At 39.1% G+C, this 20,532-nt stretch overlaps 2 protein-coding genes across 10 annotated transcripts in view; one reads left to right on the top strand and one right to left on the bottom strand.

Annotated features, from left to right (window-relative positions):
• dock7 (dedicator of cytokinesis 7) overlaps positions 1–13,606 on the top strand; it is a 69,652-nt gene extending 56,046 nt beyond the window's left edge. For 4 of the 8 annotated variants that reach the window (XM_053637041.1, XM_053637038.1, XM_053637040.1 and 1 more), the window contains exons 38-49: positions 268–368; positions 518–710; positions 801–944; positions 1,216–1,347; positions 3,812–3,826; positions 6,927–7,052; positions 8,085–8,174; positions 9,343–9,579; positions 9,672–9,815; positions 10,473–10,579; positions 11,101–11,268; positions 13,029–13,606. In XM_053637041.1, coding sequence (XP_053493016.1) covers positions 268–368; positions 518–710; positions 801–944; positions 1,216–1,347; positions 3,812–3,826; positions 6,927–7,052; positions 8,085–8,174; positions 9,343–9,579; positions 9,672–9,815; positions 10,473–10,579; positions 11,101–11,268; positions 13,029–13,071 — 1,500 coding nt within the window. In that variant the 3' untranslated portion in view covers positions 13,072–13,606. Of the gene's footprint in view, positions 1–267; positions 369–517; positions 711–800; positions 945–1,215; positions 1,348–3,811; positions 3,827–6,917; positions 7,053–8,084; positions 8,175–9,342; positions 9,580–9,671; positions 9,816–10,472; positions 10,580–11,100; positions 11,269–13,028 lie in introns of all 8 variants that reach the window. The other 4 variants (XM_053637044.1, XM_053637042.1, XM_053637037.1 and 1 more) reach the window with 2 other exon arrangements.
• usp1 (ubiquitin specific peptidase 1) overlaps positions 13,562–20,532 on the bottom strand; it is a 14,647-nt gene continuing 7,676 nt past the window's right edge. Inside the window, exons 5-9 of one of the 2 annotated variants that reach the window (XM_053637046.1) lie at positions 18,787–18,953; positions 16,706–17,388; positions 16,242–16,409; positions 15,848–16,049; positions 13,562–15,165 (exon numbers count right to left, since the gene is read on the bottom strand). In XM_053637046.1, coding sequence (XP_053493021.1) covers positions 14,439–15,165; positions 15,848–16,049; positions 16,242–16,409; positions 16,706–17,388; positions 18,787–18,953 — 1,947 coding nt within the window. In that variant the 3' untranslated portion in view covers positions 13,562–14,438. The remainder of the gene's footprint in view (positions 15,166–15,847; positions 16,050–16,241; positions 16,410–16,705; positions 17,389–18,786; positions 18,954–20,532) is intronic. The other variant, XM_053637047.1, reaches the window with a different exon arrangement.

The following is a 20,532-nucleotide window of genomic DNA, read 5'->3' as shown; positions in this document are numbered from 1 at the left end:
CCAAGTTGGAACTGCTAGTCGCTGGACCCCAAAGACAAAAACAAACAAAAGACCCAGAAATATCATTTGGAAATGAAATTAGTTAATACTTTTATTGTGATTATTAGAATTATAATACACACATTATTCTGATTTCACACTTTTTTTTTTTTTTCTTAAAACAACAAAACATTTCTAATCTTTATTATAAAACAACAGAGGTAATAATGTCATGCAATATTCATGAAAAAAAATGTCTCATGAATAATATGCTTTTGTGCATTTTAGGTTCAGGACCTGGTGTTTAACCTGCATATGATTTTGTCAGACACAGTAAAGATGAAGGAACATCAAGAGGATCCAGAGATGCTTATCGATCTGATGTACAGGTCGGATTACTGGCTTTCTTCGCTCTACATTTTGATACTGATATTTGTTCGGTTCCGTGGAGAAGTTTCATTTGTCATACAATTTTCATAATACATTCAAATATACGCACGTTGGTCATAATGCAAATGTAAAAACGTATGCGTAACAGAATCGCTAAGGGGTATCAGACGTCCCCAGATTTAAGGCTGACCTGGCTGCAGAACATGGCAGGGAAGCACTCGGAGAGGAATAACCACGCAGAGGCGGCTCAGTGTCTGGTCCACAGCGCCGCACTTGTAGCTGAATATCTCAGCATGCTGGAGGATCGCAAGTACCTGCCTGTGGGCTGTGTCACCTTCCAGGTACGTAATCCGACCTGAGCGGCCCTTCCGCATGCCGGTTTTTGTCAAACGAACGGTTTTAATCGAGGTTTTCCCTTTGTTCCGCGACAGAATATCTCATCCAATGTACTGGAGGAGTCTGCTGTGTCTGATGATGTCGTGTCTCCTGATGAGGAAGGTATCTGCTCGGGGAAATATTTCACAGAGGCCGGGCTGGTGGGGCTGTTAGAACAGGCTGCCGCCTCCTTCTCTATGGTGAGGAAGTGCCCTTCCTTTTTTTCCTCTTTCAGCTGCCAGTGCAAGTTTTATATGTAGTCCTGTGAGAATGCAAAAAGCAATAGAAGCAGGGCTGTATAATACATAACAGATTATTGATCATGAAAGTGGTGCTGATTATTAAATGATACAGCGATTAAGATCAGGACGCTCTCTAGGAATTTTTGTACTCGCTAACCGCCGTAGTAAACAGCATTCTTTATCCTGCACCATTTAGTTCAGTGGCCTTGTTTTCCCTGTCCGTCTGCAGGCTGGCATGTACGAGGCTGTGAACGAGGTCTACAAGGTGCTCATCCCTATTCATGAAGCTAACAGGGATGCAAAGAAGCTGGCCACCATTCATGGTAAACTGCAAGAGGCCTTTGGCAAAATAGTGCACCAGGTAAATACTTACACTGTCTGGTAGCAGTGCTGTCCTCTAGAAGTCGAGTCATTGTACTCGCTGGGCCGTTTCAGTTTAAAACAACAGGACTTTGCTTTAAAATGTCATCAAAACATCTCACCAAAGTCGGTGTCAGTGTAGAAACAGTGTAGAGTCTCATTTATTCAGTCGTCCTAGCACGCATGTTCGTACTGCCGTGTACACGTTGTACATAATGTCTTTGCATGGTACAGTGCGCATTAGTCCACTAAAGTGTGTTTTTGTGTGTAGGGGTATCGCATCCACACAAATATACTGTTTCAACAGGGCAGACATTCATTCATTCATGGAGATTCACTGTAAAAGAACATTTCATATGCCTGTCTCTTCCAGCAGCACACAGAGCAGGTGTTAACACACTCAATGTCAGCCCCAGAGTGACTATACAAGGGGCTTTGCATGTGTTGGGACAGAATCATGGTTTCCTATGAGGAGATGGAAGTCCATTACGCCTTGCATGCTGTACAGCAACACTTTGGGTTATAAACGATATGTACCGTAGCAGGGGTGGACAAATGATGATCAATTTATTAGCTAACCTCTCACTTAGGAAGGACTGTCCAGTCTGTTCGCTTTGTTCCGGTTGCCCAGAAACCTAACCGACTAGGCTAAAATGTGAGGACTAACGTGAAATACAGACGTGACGCGTACAGACTGTGACTACGTAAACATAGTTTTTATCCTCGGCTTATAGCGTTTCTAATGTACAGTACCAGTCAAAAGTTTGTGGACACTCAACTGAAATGTTTCTTGAAAATCTTTTGATCTGAAGGTGTGTGATTAAATGTTTGAAATCTGTGTCGTAGACAAAAATATAATTGTGCCAACATATTTATTTCTTTCGTTATAAAACTAACATTTTATTTACCAAAAATATTTTATTAAACGGACGACTCGAGCGAAATATTCCGAAAAGCAGACGATAAGTGTCCAGCGTCGGTGTGACCTCCTTTAATACTGTTTAAAAAGCATGTCAGGGAAATTCCTCAAGAAATCGGTTGAGAAAATGCCAAGAATACATTTCTGGAAATTCTAGACAAAAAGGGCGTCTACTTTGAAGATGCTAAAATATTAAATTATTTTGATTTATTTGTGATTTTTTATCACAACATAATTCCCATAGATCCATTTGTGTTACTCCAGAGTTTTGATGACTTTATTATTATTATTATTATTATTATTATTATTATTATTATTATTATAAAATGTGGGGGAAATAATTAAAATAAAGAATGAGTGTGTCTAAAATTTTGACCGGTATTGTAGCACAATGTTTAATGTTATTTATGACACGATTGCGACCTCAAACAAAAAGTTGTTGGCGAGCATCAGTTTTGAAATGTTTCTATCTGCGTTTCACAAGCAAAATTATTGTTTGAGCCTGTTTAGCTTCATTTTCTCTTGACATCTTTAACTGTGAGGCAGCGTTGTAATATGACTGCTTTGCACTGCAGCATATTTTGCACGGTTTTGTTGCAATTTCCAAATTAACAGCATGTTCCTGGTTCTGAAAAGATTCTTTAACATCCACACACCTTAATAAATCAGTCTAGCAAAAACCATACTATATGGGAAAGCAAGAATGTTTTAAAAAAAACAAACTAACAAAAAAACCAGCATATTTAATAGAGGTCGACTGATTGATCGCTTTTGCCGATTAATTGGCACTGATAACCGATTGCTGGAACCAGTATGAGAGCGGATGCGTTTTTTTTAACCCCCCCCCCCATTTTGGATGTCTCTTTATTTATTTATTTGTTTGTTTGTTTGTTTCTTATTTAGAGTGTTATATATCTATTTCATTAAAAAAAAAAAAAAACGGAATGTTTTCATGGTACAGTCAGTACTTTTTCATACTATTTTTCTAATAAAGATCAGCAATATTTTACCAATAACTATCGCTCGACCTCCAAACTTTTCGGCGTCCCAAAATATCATTAGCTGATGGTTAGTAAATATATACTTGTTAGCTATATTGAACATACATTGTTAGATTTTATTTCATACTCTTATTTCAAAACATTTTGCATAAACCTTAACAGAAAGCGAGGCAGGTGTGGTAGTATAGTAAACGTCACTAGATATTTGGGTATAGATCGTGTTATATCCTGTAGCGATGATTTTAAATTTCCATCACACAAGCCTAATACAAACCAAATGAAAATTTTTGTTTTGCTAAAGTCAAAAGGAAATAGGGTTTATTTTCTTTCTGGGCAACTATGAATAAAAAAAAAACTAAGAGCCTGGACCCAGAATCTCCTTGTAATTAGGGATTTGTCCACCCCTGAGTACTGCATGCAGTGTTCTGAAGGTCGTGTGGGAAAGAATAGTGGCTTTCCATGTGGTGAGGGAGTCCTGCTGGGCTTTTAGAGGGTGTGACCTGTGTGTGTGTGTTGATTTGTCCTGTATTCTTTCTGTCACACAGAGCACTGGCTGGGAGGTAGGTGGTGAACCTCATGCTTAATGCTTGACCCACATGTGCAAGCGGTGGGCATTGATCCCGGCTCTCTCTGCTGTGAAATCGATCCATTAACCTTTTTATTGACAACTTTTTTTTTATACTCAGTCCATCCTTCCATCTGTCTGTGGCGTGCAGCAACGCCACACTTTCTGTCTGTCTTTTTCCTTGTTTTTTTTTTCTTTTCTCTCACTCCCTTTTTTTCCCCCCTTCTGAACAGAAGCAGTGTTAACATTGCTCGTTTCAGCAGGCCATATGCATGGGAGCCAGTGTGTTACACTAATGACGAGCTGTCGACGAATGCGTCACTTCATTCACCTCATGTCTCTCCCTCACCTCACTCTTTCTGTCTTTCATCAGCACTGGCATCGATGTGACCTCACTACAGTCATCCTAAAGCACAGGGATCGATTTATACCTGTCTATGCAACACGGAAAAACGTCAATTTAAAACACAAAAATATATTTTGTTCTTGTTTTTTTTTTTTTTTCCTTCTTTCTTCTGTGGAAGAATGTCACCACAAAGGTTACTCTGTGGTCCATCGGGACATTTTTGGATCTTTTCACTGATCATCATTCTTTATTTAGAACTAAATCGACCCCTGAGTACTGATTTTCTGTTTTGTGTGTGAATTGCTATTAATACATCATGTCTCTCATGGTTCTCTGCATGACTCCCTGACAGTTTGGCACGATACTGTCTCCTCATTTAACAGGATGTTGGACTGTTCCTGAATCCCATCCCATACTCACCCAATCCTTTCTGCTTGCTTTTCCCCTCCATCCCTCTCTCCATCCTGCATGTGTTCTGTTTTTGGGATCTTTTGCGTTCTTTGTTTTTTCTTTTTTTTTTTTTTTTTTTTTTTAAGTAATAGTTGAGTTTTAAGTATTATTGCTGTTTTGCTTTCTGTTGTTATTTATCTTTCCAAGAAGTTCATGGTTCCCTGATTAAAATATGTTCTGTTCTCTCCTTTTTTTTATTTTTATTTATTCCCCCTCCCCCTGGTTGCTGATCCCTCCTCTTCCCACTTTAATTATAATGTCGTGTGGTAAGTTCCTAGTTTGAGGCTTTATTTCTTTTGCTCTAATTAGCGAGACGACTGACTGAGGAACCAGATAGCTGATGTTTCATCTGATCTTTTTGTTGCGATTTGAGAGAGTGATCTATTTAAGCACAAAGGAGTTTATGATGTGTGATTTCCTCCACTAGAAATATAGTAAATATCCTGTAATTCAGACTGGAATTTGAATAATATCAGTAACTTGATGACCTGCGTCTGTGTGGCGCAATGGGAAAACCCTTCACACAGTCAAACTTGGACATTAATATGTAGTTCACTGTATTATAGTTCTGAAAGTCTGTTCCTCTTTCTCAAATACTATTTACGCCTCTGTGTTTGTTAAACTGGCTCCTTACCCAACATTATCTTTGCAGGATAGCCTAAACATTTCCATATAATATTTAGTGAAATATATGTATTGTTTCTTCTCCACTGCAAATCTTTAACACCTAAGCATGCTGTTCCACTGCCTTATTCCCCCGAATCTGTCCTCTCTAGCGTCACTTCCTACACTTAGTGTCTCTCCAGCTGCTATAGTCTGAAGGTTCAGTTCACGTGAACCATTTGTATTACACCGATGTTCTTAATGCAGCCTATACTACTACACCGTTTCACTCCTCTCTGTCTCCTTCCTTGTACTGGTTCTCAGTACACACTTTATGTATCACTGTTTAAAAAGCTACTCCTACGCCCATATTTTTAGAGTTAGGTTAAACCTAACTGTTCTCAAACTGTATTGGTGGATGTACTGGACGTTAACGTGTATGTCTTTGCCAGTTTAAAAGTTGGGGGAGGTCAGTAAGGGTGGGGGATAAAGTCAGAAAACAGCATTTGTTCGTTTATGCAGAATCTTGCCGTCAGCTCCTAATCCAATCGTGTGGTATTGTTTTGAAGGCTTTTTTAAAATTTTTTATTAATTTTTTTAAAGAAATTAGAACATTAGAAAATTGCTAGAAGAAATAGTGAGGTTTCAGTATTTGGACTGGAATTGAGTTGATTTAGGCAGCTTGTGGAGATGTATAGAATTTAATTAGGAAACGTTTTAGAAAATGTCCCTGAAGCGTTCGTTTTTACATTAACTCCAGTATGTTAGCAAAGTTTCAAAAGGAAAATTTGAGCTCATTGCTGTTTTGTATTTCAAACCGATCTTGTTAAACGTGCTGTGAGACTAGCTGGGTAGATGGTGATTTTAACTAACTCGGGTGAGCTAAATTACGTAACGTTCAGTAATGTCAGCTAGAAAAAAACCCCCAAACTTTCCATCGCCTCCCACTTCTTGTACAGCAGTGTCCAATCTCACAATTGAGTAATACTTGCATTCCATATATATAATAGCATAACCTTTTAGTAGTAAATACGTGATTTTCTTTGAATGTATTTATTTATTTGCATGTTTAGATGCATCTCCTTTCTCATCGTAAACCAGCCACGACTAGTAATCGGTTTGCTAAGGGTGCGCTGGACGGACACACCCATTTATGAGCCCTGTAACTCGGTTATGATTATTTCCTGGAGTTTAACATTATAAAGTTTGACTTAACTCTAATAAAAATGAATAACGCATGTCTGTCTAGGGACTAACTGTTTAAACATCACATGGCTGTATTTTCTTAATTCTAAATCTTCTCCTTTCTACTGCCTGTGACATTTTCTTACGATACAGTATACAGGCCTATACTGTATTGATTTGCCGTGTGTGGAAGGAAACCTCACTGTGTGCATATGTTTCTTCTCCTTACTGCATTAAATTCGATTAAATTAACTGTCAGTAAACATTTTAGAATTATTCATTTACCAGACAGCGTTTATCGTGCATGTTTACCAGGTCTGATAACCTGGTGCCAAGTCAACATGAACTTTTTCCCCCCTCACTCAAGTTCACCTTAAACTGGCCAGGGCCCAGGAGTTACTATAGTTCAGCTTATAATATTCTAAAGATGGTAGTTGAGAGATATGATGGTTTAGTGATGGTGTGAATTGTGCAAAGCTGATTTTATTTCTATTTGTTGCAGGATGGAAAGCGCATGTTTGGTACTTACTTCCGAGTGGGATTTTATGGTTCTAAATTTGGCGACTTGGACGAGCAGGAGTTTGTGTACAAAGAGCCGGCGATCACCAAGCTGGCTGAAATCTCACATCGGCTTGAGGTAAACGGTCGCTGGAAGCTACTCGGTTATCTCTGTGTGCGCGCTCGTGCGTGTGTCGGTGTTCTCTTTAATGGGTGTGTGACCTGTTAGGTTCCGATAGGTTCACGAACTCAGGGTTGCGGCCACACTTGGAGTTGCCTGAGATGTGGATGGAGGTGGAATTTTAAGCACTGGTTATTTATAACGTAGATCAGTGGTCACCAACCCTCTTCCTTGAGCGCTACCTTCCTGCAGCTTTCATCTCCAACCAAACTCTATCACACCTGTATTAGTTGATCAAGAATTTCTTAAGGGAATGATTAAAATGTCAGGTGGGACGATTACAGTCTCCAGGAACTGGGTTGGTGATGTAGATCTATGCATATAAATTTGACTTATGGTATATTTTTTAATAATGATGTGATCATATACAATAGTAATACATGTTTAGAATATATACAGATATTTTCATTTTATATTTACTAAACCAGTGAATAGAATTGCGCGCTCCATGCCCCAGCGTGTGAAGCTCAGTATACTATTGGTGTAAAGTAGGCTTTAATCTCATGTAAATATTACGTGAATTGCAAGACATGAACCAGACGTAATCTGACGACCCCCCGACCATTTGCAAGCGCTCATTTATTTATGGGAAGCAGCAGGGTTTAGTGCACTTGTGTGCATCAGAATCATAGTAGTGATCTAGGTTGGATGGAACAGTCCAGGTGAAACGAGTGCTTTCGATTACATCTCCTGAGCTTGATAAGCTGCAGAGCAGCTGCAGTTGTGGACCTTTACACAGTGATTCTTAAAAATATTGTTCGGTGTTCAAATATAAAGAACCCGTGGTCCGTCTTTCCTTCTTCAATGTATAACAATTGAAATTGATTGTAACATTGAAACAAGAACGCTAGCAGTCATTCTCAAGATAGTGCACTTATTTTCATTAATGTACTGTGAACGTTTGCAAGAATTTTGGGCGCTTATAATGATGTCACAAGTTTTAATAAGCCCCGTGTTACACTGCCCCATAGACTTTGTTCTCATTTTTAGGGATTCTATGGGGAGAGATTTGGGGAGGATCAAGTTGAAGTCATTAAGGACTCGAATCCAGTGGACAAATGTAAACTGGATCCAAATAAGGTACGTGTGTTGTGTGTATCAGCACCTTTACGATCAAGGAAACAGCAGCAATATTATACAGCTGAGCGCAGATGTTTGAATACCCTTAGAATACCCTGTGTGTATCCAATGAAGAGCCTTTGCATCTCTCTCCTGATAACACTTATGTAAGTGTGCTATAACTAGGCTAGATGTCGTACACTGCTTTCTTCAAATCAGGTGTAGTGACCGACACAAGACCTTGAATTTTGGCTCGTTTTAAAATATTTGCTGTTGATTTTGCCTGTTTTGGATTTAGTTTTTTTTTTTTTTTTTGTAGTTAAATTATGAAAAAAAAAGAGGTACAGTTTTTAACCAGAAATTATTATTCAAACTTTTGCACTTTAACTGTATGTTATTGTATACATAAATAAATATCCTCCAGAATTGGCATCCTTCATGAAAATGAACAAATCTCAGTATCAATAGTTTTGGCATGTGTACAGTACTGTGCAAAAGTCTTGCAAATGCAAAGAAATGCTGTAAAGATGCCTTGAAAAATAATGAAATGAAATGTTTTGCATTAATAAAAATAATACTATAAACAGTGATAAAATGAAACAAAGTCAATATTTGGTGTGATGACCCTTTGCTTTAATAATAATAATAAAAAAAGGGTAGTCTCAGGTAGAGTTGGTGTAGTTTTATAATGAAATGAGCTGTAAGTGTTATTGAGCATCTTGCAGAACCAGTCATGGTCCTTCTGGAGACTTTGACTGTCTCACTCGCTTCTTATTTTTGCAGCAAAACCCAGCAGAATTCTTTGTGTGTTTAGTCTGAAAAGTGTCTCTTACGTAATGCGCTGCTTTCTTTACTGACATACAAACGTTTTTCTGTAACATTTAATTTTGTGCTGAAAAACAAAAATGTTTTTGTACTGATCATGTAGAAGTCATAAAATAAATATCTATAATAGTTTGTACTAAAAATAGATGGAGTGCCTAAGATTTCTGCACAGTACTGTATTTTTGACAGAGAATAATTAAAACTACATTTTTAATATTTAAAAAGGTAGTTTGAATTTTTTTTCTTAGAACATTTGTTTTTTGTGTATTTACTTTTTTCTAGTCGTTTTTAAGAAGGGTGCCAATAATAAAAGCGAACTGTACACGCAAACCTACAAGCGAAATGACCGGTGTGTTCGTTACAGGCTTTCGTTCAGATCACTTACGTGGAACCGTACTTTGACACGTACGAGATGAAGGACCGCATCACGTATTTCGACAAGAACTACAACCTGCGCCGCTTCGTGTACTGCACGCCGTTCACGCTAGATGGCCGCGCACACGGAGACCTGCACGAGCAGTACAAACGCAAGACCATTCTCACCACCAGCCACGCCTTTCCCTACATCAAAACCCGCATCAACATCATTCACAAGGAGGAGGTAGAACCCGAGTACAACCCTGCTGTATACCCTGTACAAACTTGTCACATATAGGTTTATGTTTTGTTTTTTTGCTTCTCCTTTGTGCTCAGATCATCTCCATGCCTATTGAGGTGGCCATTGAGGACATGCAGAAGAAGACACAGGAACTGGCCTTCGCTACTCACCAGGATCCAGCTGATGCCAAGATGTTACAGATGGTGCTGCAGGGGTCTGTGGGTACCACAGTTAACCAGGTGATTATATACATTCACATGGGCATGGCATCATTGATTTTCCATGATGATCCAGTCGAAACAGTATGTGTTTAGTAAGCTCTACCAGTGGGGACAAAATACAACAGTGACAATTGATTGATATATATATATATATACACACACACACACACACACACACATACAATACAGTTTATTTTAAAAAGTGACATGACTGGTCCCCATGTTGGAGAAAGTCCATGTGGTGAAATCGGACCTGATCTAGCTCCGCCCACGTTTTCTGGGTTGGGGGTTCTTTAGAGGGTAGGGAGTTAGGGTTATAGGAGCATTTGGATCAGATCCAGCTCCACCCCCTGGACTTTTGGTTCTGTAGTGAAGGATATCTCAACCAGCATAGTTTACACTTCACTCAATGCAATGAGAAGAAAAAAAAACACAGCAGGGCAGACAGGGTGGCATTTTTAGGGCATCATGTCACACCGCTGTAGTTTTAAGAAGAATCACAGTTCAGGATGTGCTGTTATTGGAAAACTGTCAACTTTGTGGTAGAGCAGTAACTTGTTTTGCCCCAAATCAAACATCCTGGTGTTGTTTATTTTCCTCTAACAGCACACCCTTCATGTTTTATTAATTATTGAATATTTGTACTGTACTGACTTTATGTACATTTTTCCCCAGGGCCCACTTGAGGTCGCTCAGGTCTTCCTGTCTGAAATTCCAAGTGATCCTAAACTCTACAGACACCACAATAAGCTGAGACTCTGCTTTAAAGACTTCACCAAACGGTATCAAGTCTCCATTTAACAAAATGTTAATATATATGATTGTTGTCACACAAGATTAACAGTTGGATGTTGTGTAAAAAGTGTATCGATCAGATAATAAAGGCAGGACACGTTTTAGAGAGGTCTAATTGAAATGTAGAAAAATAAATCAAGGGAATGGTAAATTAAATGATGTATAAATTATGTAAGGAATGATGAATGAAGAAAAGCTATAATGCAGCGAGGAGTTTGTTTACGGTGACAGCGTGTGTAACTAGGCAACAACGCTCTCATCCATTACATGACATGTTAGTATGTCCCAGCACTTGCATACTCTTTTGCTACACACTCAGAAGTATGTACTTTTTCTTTACAATTCTTTTAGTGCATAGTATAAGTAAGCAGTTTGGGACGCAGCACAAATCGCTGACGTAAATCGAACTTTATTTTCTACAGAATCAAACCAGAGAACAAATGCATCTTGAGGTTCTTTTGTGTGTGTAATTTAAGTTAAGGCCATCATTCTGTCTGTTCATTATTAGGTGCGAAGACGCCCTCCGCAAAAATAAGAGTTTGATAGGTCCTGACCAAAAGGAATATCAGCGGGAGCTGGAGAGAAATTACCACAGGCTGAAGGAGGCTCTTCAGCCGCTCATTAACAGGAAGATCCCACAGCTCTACAAACCTGTGCTCCAGGTCAGCTCTCACAGGTTAGAGAACCAAACCTAAAAATATTTAAAACATTATCGGACATCTACGGGAAACATTACATCACTAATTTAGTTTAGGTTTGATTTCCTGCTTGATGAAGGAAGTGTGGATATGTCATGGAGAACTCACTGCCAATCGAACTATAATGTGTATATAGTTCTGAAAACGGCAGGCATTCTGAAACTGAAATCAGTGTAAATTTATGAATTTATTGAAAGTTTGGTTCCCTCCAGAAGTGAAGACTAAATTTAGTTTAATTGCAGTTATAAGTTCACAATGGGAAATGAGTTCTCACTTTGACTATCGGCATCATCCACATCCGTCTGTCTCATCACCCGAGGTCAAATTTACTCACGGCATTCGAACATGAGCTGCAACAGCGTCTCTTCGCTCTTCAAGGGTGGAGAAATAATCGCTGATTAATTCAGTTCTGTTGGCTACTTTTCTTGTTAAACATTTTGAAAACGTTGCTGTCGGCTGTACAAAGTGTCTAAGCACTATTCTGTGACGACGATATAATCGCTCAGGAGCATCAGACATTTTGACAGTCAGTATCTGATCCGATAAATTGATTAGGCTTAGGACAGTTACATTAGGACACACAGCTATCCAAAGACTGGAGCAAACTCACTGTGTGAGGAAATCACACTTATCTAGTAAGATTTTAGAAATCTTTAGACTTTTTTTTTTTTTACTGCTGCGTTTGTTAAACTGGCTCCTTACACAATGAGATCTTTGAGAGCAGAAAGCCAAGGCAAGGTTAGAAAGTACCCTAAATACAAATATTTCATAAATTAGAAGTGTATATTATAGTATACAGGGTGTCCCAAAAGCGTCCATATATAGAGGACTATGTTTGACAGCACCACGTTGGTTGTGCCTTCACAGTGGATGTTTGTGGACGTCCACAACACTTCCAGTCTCTTTGAATTTGTTAATAAGTTTAGCAGCAGTGTCATGTCTGTGTGTGTGTGTGTGTGATGATCTTGCCATGATTCCTGTTAAATTCCATCACAACCTTGTGACAGCTTCCCGATCCAGCCATGAGAATGATTTCAATACATTGTTCTTTTGTCTAAGGTATTCTTAAAAGGCTGTCTGGGGGGAAAAAAAAAATGTTTTTATATAGTTATTAGAAAATTTTAACCAAGTATGAAAAATTTTGCAAGACTTTTGGGATACGCTCTTGGCAGGAAAATAAATTAATCGTTTTGAGCTATCCTCTAGCCTTCAGCCACTGCAACATCCGCCTGGTTTTCCCACACCGGCATGCATTTCATTATCCAGCAAGCGTTTCCATTACATTAATCAAACAGCCTCCTTTTTTTTTAAAAAAAAAAAAAAAAAAAAAAAAAGACCTTAATTGAAATTACATCACTAGCTGCACTCATTCACACTGGGGAACAAATCATTTGAGCAGTTGGCTTTTGTGCCACGAAACCCCTGCTCGTGTCACTTAATAATTTATCTAATACGTCTCTGAACTCTTGACTTGATAAAGGCAGATATTTACATAAGAACTCAGTAACGTGTGCATTGCATTTCTGATTACTGTTCTTGTTTTGCTAATTTGCCAAGCAGCAAACGGACAGCTTGACAAGGTAGAACATCCAAACTAACTTTGTGTATTTATTGGAATTTAGGTGGGAATTGTTATTCAACGGAGAGCAGTATTTAATAATGCAAAGCCATCATCGAGCCTGTACTGAACATATGGCTAATCTAAAACATTTTATCCTTTTTTTTCCCCCCCCTCCAGAGACTCCTTTAGCAGAATGAGCCTCCGTAAGCTCGACGTGTGAGGAAGACGAGATGATGGAAAGAACAGCATTTAATTTATTTGCTTGTAAATATTCGACTCTTCTTGGGGAGGAAAGGAGGAAAGCGAAAACAAGTGTTATGGTAGTGTCATTCCACTTTTGTATGGGTTTACAGAGACAACCTGTTACACTCTCTCGGCGTGTGTCAAAACTCTATTTAATATATTGTGTGCACTTTTTTTATTACCGTGTCAGGCATTTTATCACAAATGGTACGACTTTGAAAGTTTACTATTTAATCCGAATGAAAAGCAAGCAAAAAAAAAAAAAAAAACGTACCATTATTTATCATGGATTTTTTTTCTCCCCTTTTTTTTTGTTACATTTGAGTAATGTTATGTAGCTTTTATTTACCTTGAATATTTTACTAAATAAATATTTTAATGCACAATGTCAAACAGATTGGTTAATTGATGATAAGAGCACAAGTTGACTTTTAATATGCTGGTGTTTAATGGGTGTACAAGAACATTTACAAAAAGGCACAAACATAGAAAAGTCTGTAAACAACGGAGAACTCTATAAGAAAAAATAAAGGCTGTAGTTATTGCTTAGAAACGGTTTACACGGTAGAGATCAAGGACTTGTTTCATCATGCACCTCTTCAATTCAATAACTATTTATTTACACATCCCTAACATGTTAGATCTGATCTGATCGCTTATTTTAGGAACAAGGCCCAGATCTCACGACATAAATGTCAAAGAGGAAAAGTTTTTACTGGAATGAGGTACAGTAGGATTAAAAACTACAAAAATACGGTTCTCTATTCCTGCAGTTACCTATAGATAATATGAACAAGCCCTGAACTGGTGAAGCTATACTCACATCTCTGTGCAAACGGCTCATCCCTGCTCTGAGCTGGATTTCTTCACTTGTCTTTTAGCCTAAGCAGAAAACACTGTCATGTTGAGACTAAACGTTATACTATGGTATATTTACACCCTATATGGAACATCCTCCTACAACGAAGCTGAACATCAAGAACAAAATGAAAATTTATCCTTAAAAATATATATATATATAAAAAAGCCAGTGTGAGCAATTTACCTGACTTGTTTCAGGCAGTTGGAGAATAAAAGACTTACAGGACATTAAGTGCACTACAGTTGGTGCCAAGGTGCATTTTGTAAGGGTTTTCAGAAAGTAAGTGATAAATTTATGTCAAGGTCTGGAGAGGGAATGTAGATAGAAATAAAAACAAAACAACATACAGGCACAAACGCAACATCATGGCATACTGTATCTCAGCTGTTTAAGGAATACTCAAGCATTTATTTTTAGCTTGTTTCTTCTGCAACCATGACAAGTGAGTTGTTTCTAAACGTCGGATGCTGTCCGGTTATCGTTCATTTCATTTGTCCTGAGACCTTCTTGTAGAAGAGGAGGTAAGGTGTGGAGGTGGAACAGGTCTCAGGAGAACATGCACGCAGGAACTCGTCTTCCTCAAACAGCCTCACCTCTGAGTCATCAAACAGCATCCACTTCCCTTCATAGTCCAGAAGGTTCTGTAAAGCAGTGTCCAAGCTCAACCGACTCTCTTCTTTCACTCCATCAATTTCTTCCTCCCTTTCCTTCTTCACCAGTCCGTTCTGCGCAGGAGAACCGGCGTAAGCAGGCTGCTTGCTGATCTCGTAGCTTGAGATACTTCTCTGGCCTCCCAGTAGACCGACCCCTTCTGTAGACCTCTTTCCTCCGGCTTTGCTAGACAAACTCGTGCCGTTAATCGTGTTCTTCGCTTTGGAGCTTAAGCTGAAGGACACCTCACCATCATCATAATAATCGGGTTGTGAAACCTCTTCCTTTTTCAGTGGTTTCGTCTCCCCGTCTTCCTCTTTCTGAGGCTTATCCTCAGGCTGGAGCTCGATCTTGCTGTGGTGAAGGTCTGTCATGCGGATGTAGGTGGTGTAATGGCCGCTGCTAATGGTCACGCCACTGTGCATGACCACAGCAAAGAGCCTGTAATGGTGCTCCTGGTGGGAAGTGGAGGGTCGTGTGCTCCATTCCTCTAGGGAAAGTTTGAGGGGAGTGAGGAGAGGTGTGTTCACCTTTGACAGTCCAGCATACGGGTCCATCCTGTGCAAAAAAACAGGAATTTTATCAGAAGCAGCATTTATTTAGTCATAGGATGCACAGCATCTACATGGAGGAAGTTATAGAAAAGAGGAACAAAAAAAAAAATCAACAGGGTGGTGTAATGCATTACCACCCCAGATTTGATTAACTTCCAATAAATGTCCCTCTAGGATTTTGCGATATTCATAAGGGCTTGCAGTTTTTCAAAATTACAGCAGATTGTCTGCAGCTTTGGACCAAGACGCATCATGTGACGTCATCACAATGCACAGTCAGCCAAAGCCCCCTTCTAGTCACGTGCATGGAACACAAGTACAGCTAAAAAGTTTTACCAACAAACATCACTGCGAAAGACCGTTCAATTGCAATTTCACCAATTTCAGTAGTTTTCTGAAAGGGGGAAGAAAAAAAAACACCTCCACAAGTTGCATCGGAATTCTTTTTAAAAAGCCGGTACGGACTGAATAACAGCTGCCATTACTGCTATAGAAAATGAATCAATACCTGACCAATCAGCTTAGAGAATACAAACAGCGTTGTAGAATAAATCAATGGGCAATCAAACGCATTCAAAACAAGTTCGGCTTATCTAGATATTACAGTCATTATCTGGGTTTTCCCAAATGATGTACTTTAAATACTTATAATTAATGATTACAATAATACAATTTAGGAAACTTACTCTGAGCCACTGGCTGCGAAACACTTGAGGTGAATGGTGATGACGTCAGGGGTCTTGTCGAACAGAAGACTCCTCTCTGCCTCTGTGTAGTGGTGACAGGTCTCACAGAAATATTTATCCTCGCCGACGATCCGCTCTACTGATGCAAACTGAGAGATCGCCCACCTCAGAGTCTTCCGTTCTGGCTTAGGATCTGGGGAAACTGAGAAAAGCAAAGAAGACACTGAGCACAGATCTGCAAAATAAAATAAAATAAAAAAGAGCAAAAATCCAAACGCTCTGCTACATGCAGTCATCAATTCAATTCATAAGCACATAACTGAAAGATCAGTTGGTTTTTTTTTAAACCAAAACAAGCATCTCCACTATCTCACATTTATCTGAATGCACTCACTCTCCGAACTAGCCTGTGAGCAGCTGGTCTCATCCTCTTGCACTGGTACACTTATGTCCTGGAAGTCCTCTCTCCTCTCAGTGTAGCTCTCGCACTCCAGGCACCGTGTCCTCAGCACCAGCTGACCCTGGAACAGCTGCTTCAGCATATCCAAGCCCTGCAGTTCTGCTTATGAGGAAAAAAGTCTGGTGTAAAAATGAGCAGATGTCCATAAAGCTCTCTTATATTATTTACTAAGCTTTATCACATGCAAAACTGTCTACAAAAATTTTAAGCGTAAGGCACTGACTGCTCCTGAAAAGCCCACACCCATTAGAGATTAGTTGCCACCTTAAATTACACAAACACACAGCAACAGCTAGCAGTTAGCAGTAAGCTAGCAGTAAGATTAGGTTAGTATTGAACTCCTCAAGAGATACCGAGAGTCATCAAGTTCTCGAACAGCCTTATTAGTGTGTAGTTACCTTCCGTCTTCGGTGCAGTTGGATTCAGTATGGTCTTCCCGCTACTGGTAGTGGCTTCACCCTGGTGCTGCTCACTGCTGCTCGTGTCCTGGTCCTTGCTCTCCGCTCCGTCTCCCACATGAGAGCTGATTCGCCCCATGCTGCGGAATTTCGAAAAAATACTCGGTTGCTTCCCTGAAGGTTTCAGCCAGCTCAGTTTCATCCTCTTCTTCCTTTTATTCACCTCCTTTGCGGTTCCTTCGCTCTTCTCATCCTCTGTGTTACTTCCTCCCTCTTTCTCCGCCTTGTCTTTCTCTGCCACATCCCTCTGGTCACTGACAGAATTTCCAACCACGTCACCAGAGGACTTTCTCTTTGATCGCGTGAAAGGTCTGCTCTCCTCATCGCTTTTCTTGGGTTTGCGCTGAGACTTGGGCTTCTTCTTGGCATTGCCCACTTCTGTGTCGCTCTTCCTTTTCCCACTCAGCTGTCCATCAGAGCTCTCCTCTTCCTCTCGGGTAGGTGTCGTCTCGTCCGTCGTCCCGCCTGTCGTGACGCGCTCACACTCTCCTGGTTTTTCATCTGGGGTGGGTCTAATGTCTTTCTTAATGGTGTCACAGGCCTCCTGGATATATGCGAGGATGCACTGCAGTACCTCCTGTGCATCATGCTGCAGATACCCTTCATACATAGGATTCAGTTGTCTGCATGTGTACAAAATGCACTATTAGTGCTGAACAATAATTACCATTATTATCTGTAATCTTCAGTCGGTATGAGAAGTAACTAAACAAACGTTGGTCACGTGACCATTTCAAGTTCATCAATTCTGTGCCGCAATAGCATTACTTTAAAAGACAAAGCCAAATAACCCTGACACACCAAGAATATTGTGTGGCCATGACAGCAGGGTATTCCCTACCATAGACAGGTTTAAGCGTTAATGAAAGTTAAAAAAAAAAGGGTAGTTAGGCGACATGTCAGAATGATTGTAAAAGAAAAACAAACGGTGAGAATTCTATGCACTGACAAGAAAAACGTGGCTTGATCTCAAACGAAAAGGAAAGCTGGGAACAGGAATGACCTGCCAATCAACAGTGTTTGGACATGCGTTAGTGTGATTGATTAGTTTGACGATGAGCATCTGTCACACACCAAAGAGCTGATTGGATATTTCTCTGTACGGTCACCTCGGGATTTTACTCACAAACATCGACTTGGATAAGCAGGTTTCAAGCCTTTGAAAAGGTAAACCTTACGGCTGGGTAAAAAAAATAATCGATTCTCCGATTTTAATCGATCTTCAATTTAACGAATCGATTCTTATCCGTTTTTGAAAACAGTTTCATCTCTTGTTTCAAGTTGTTAATGAATTTCACTGTTGCACATTTACAATGTTTTAATATTTTTTTTTTTACAGTAATGTGCAGTTTGTGCTTACCTTGTGTGCATTGTACGCACATATTTATGATTTCTTGTTACAATGTTTGTTACTCAAAGTAAAAGTAATTAAACATAATTGTTTGGGCCCTGTTGTTAAAGTAAATGTGTATTTCAGTAATATAGCCTAGTAGGAGGGTTTCATTTACCAGCATTTATATTAAAACACGGATTCTATGTCTGCAAAACTAACATTTTAAATGAAATATTGATAACCAATCGATATTGAATCGAACTGAAACCATATAATCGCCAAATTGGTAGCAATACCCAGCCCTAGTAAACCTTAAACTTTTTTTTGTGGTTGTTAACAATAGCAGACAGAGAAAAGATAACTAAAGAAATTGCTAACCTAGCTAACTTGCATAGATATTCGTGTACTGAATTAAAGTTAGCTAGCGAAGCTAGTTGACATTACATAAAGATACAGTGCCACTAATATTGGCACCCTTTATAAATATGAGCAAAGGCGGATATGAAAAATTGTCTTTATTGTTTAACCTTTTCATCTTTTGTTCAAATAATTCACAGTAATACTCTGCTCTCATGGATATCAAACAATTGCAAACACAACACAGGTTTATCCAAAAATAAATAAATAAAAAATAAATCTTTGTTAAATGTGTGTGCGCAACAATTATTGGCAAATTGTCCAGTAGTACCTGAGTGTATTGAGTATTCGGCGTGGGGGTGTGGCCAGCTCGCCTTCGTTATATTTGTCTGGGTTAAACAGGAAACTGGACTGCAGCTGCTCCACTGAAGATATTAAACTGTGGAAGCTGTGCAGTAATTCCATGTGAACAGGCATTGAGTCTTCACACGAGTCTCCCTGCTCAGGGTGGAGAACACATGTAAGAAACGGTTGCAAAAAGATGAAAGAGCAAGCAAAAACAGAAAGAAAAAAAAAAGAAAACGCCTGTCTAGTACTAGTGTTGCACAATATTGGCTACAATAATAAATTATTATTCTGTTCTATAACAAAAACGAATAACAATTATAAACAGTTTTAATGCACTTTATCAACAACAGAATACAGGCTTTTTTTTTTTTCACATAACAGTTTCAAAATTAAATTGTACATTACATTAAAATAGTCCATTTGACCTTAAATAAATAAATACTACGACATTGTATTAACCGAGTAGCATTATGAGATCAACACTAGGGCTGTCACGAATACACGATTATAATCTAATACTTTATTATCAAAATTTCACGTCATCAAATATTCTGCAAACGACAGCGGTCTGAGAAACTAGCAGAGTGAATGTGTTTAAACTGAGGTTTTTACCGTGCGTTTCATACGTTCCTGTCATGAGCTGATTTAAGGTTGTTAACGGACTACGCATTCAGGAAGCGGTTTTGGAGCACACAATGCGTGCGTGTAGATGGGAAGTTCTGCACGCAACGAGGGAAGACGTTATTGTTTACACATTATTGTTTAGTATTTTATTGCTTGTACACAAAATCCAAATGTTAACAATGACTATGCTGGACAGCAGTAATCTAATTATTGACCTTATTCTGAATAAGACAATATTGTGATTAAGATGTTTACATGAGTTGCTTTTAGAATACTCCTTCCATGTTCCTGTTTTACATGTTATAGAACACAGATCGATTAACGGCACGTCATTACGTCCCCACGCCACGCCGTCCGACGTTCCCTACAGAATTTCACCTATCATACAGTTGGTCTTCGTTATGGTACCGTATACAGTTTTGGGTGTTTCATTTTTAATTTTACGAAAGCTTCAAGTGCAGTTAATTATTTGTCGTGCTGTACGTGCAAATAGACGACTGCTTGAATCCGTGGGCTGCGTCCCAAACCGCGTACTTACTTACTATATAGTAGCCAAAAAACATACATTTCTTCTACTATATAGTAAGTAAGTACGCGGTTTGGGACGCAGCCCACGGCTTCAAGCAGTCGTCTATTTGCACGTACAGCACGACAAATAATTAACTGCACTTGAAGTTTTCGTAAAATTAAAAATGAAACACCCAAAACTGTATACGGTACCATAACCAAGACGAACTGTATGTTAATACGTGAAATTCTGGAGGGAACGTCGGACGGCGTGGGGATGTAATGACGTGCTCTCTTGTTTACTGTCAAATGGTTAAAGCACTGCTGTGTGTTTACGTGTCTTGTAGCAAAATGCGGTGAAAACTCATGACGTTAATAGTGTGATTAAGGTGTGTTCATATCTATAATACACTTCGATAATGCGACTAAAACAGGAATACTCCACACGTCTTAATTCAATTTGTGTTTACTTCGAGTATGACTTTAGTCAGATTAAGCTCATCAATAATCGCTGTTTATATGCTAGTTTCTTAATCAGAGTATCGTCTTAATATCGGATTATTGTTGTCCATGTAAATGTACTGAAATGTCTGTGCAA

Source organism: Ictalurus furcatus, chromosome 11, assembly GCF_023375685.1.
Source record: "Ictalurus furcatus strain D&B chromosome 11, Billie_1.0, whole genome shotgun sequence".
NCBI classification, from domain to species: Eukaryota; Metazoa; Chordata; class Actinopteri; order Siluriformes; family Ictaluridae; genus Ictalurus; species Ictalurus furcatus.
Note: the sequence above shows the minus strand (reverse complement) of the source record. Positions and strands in the feature narration are given on the sequence as shown.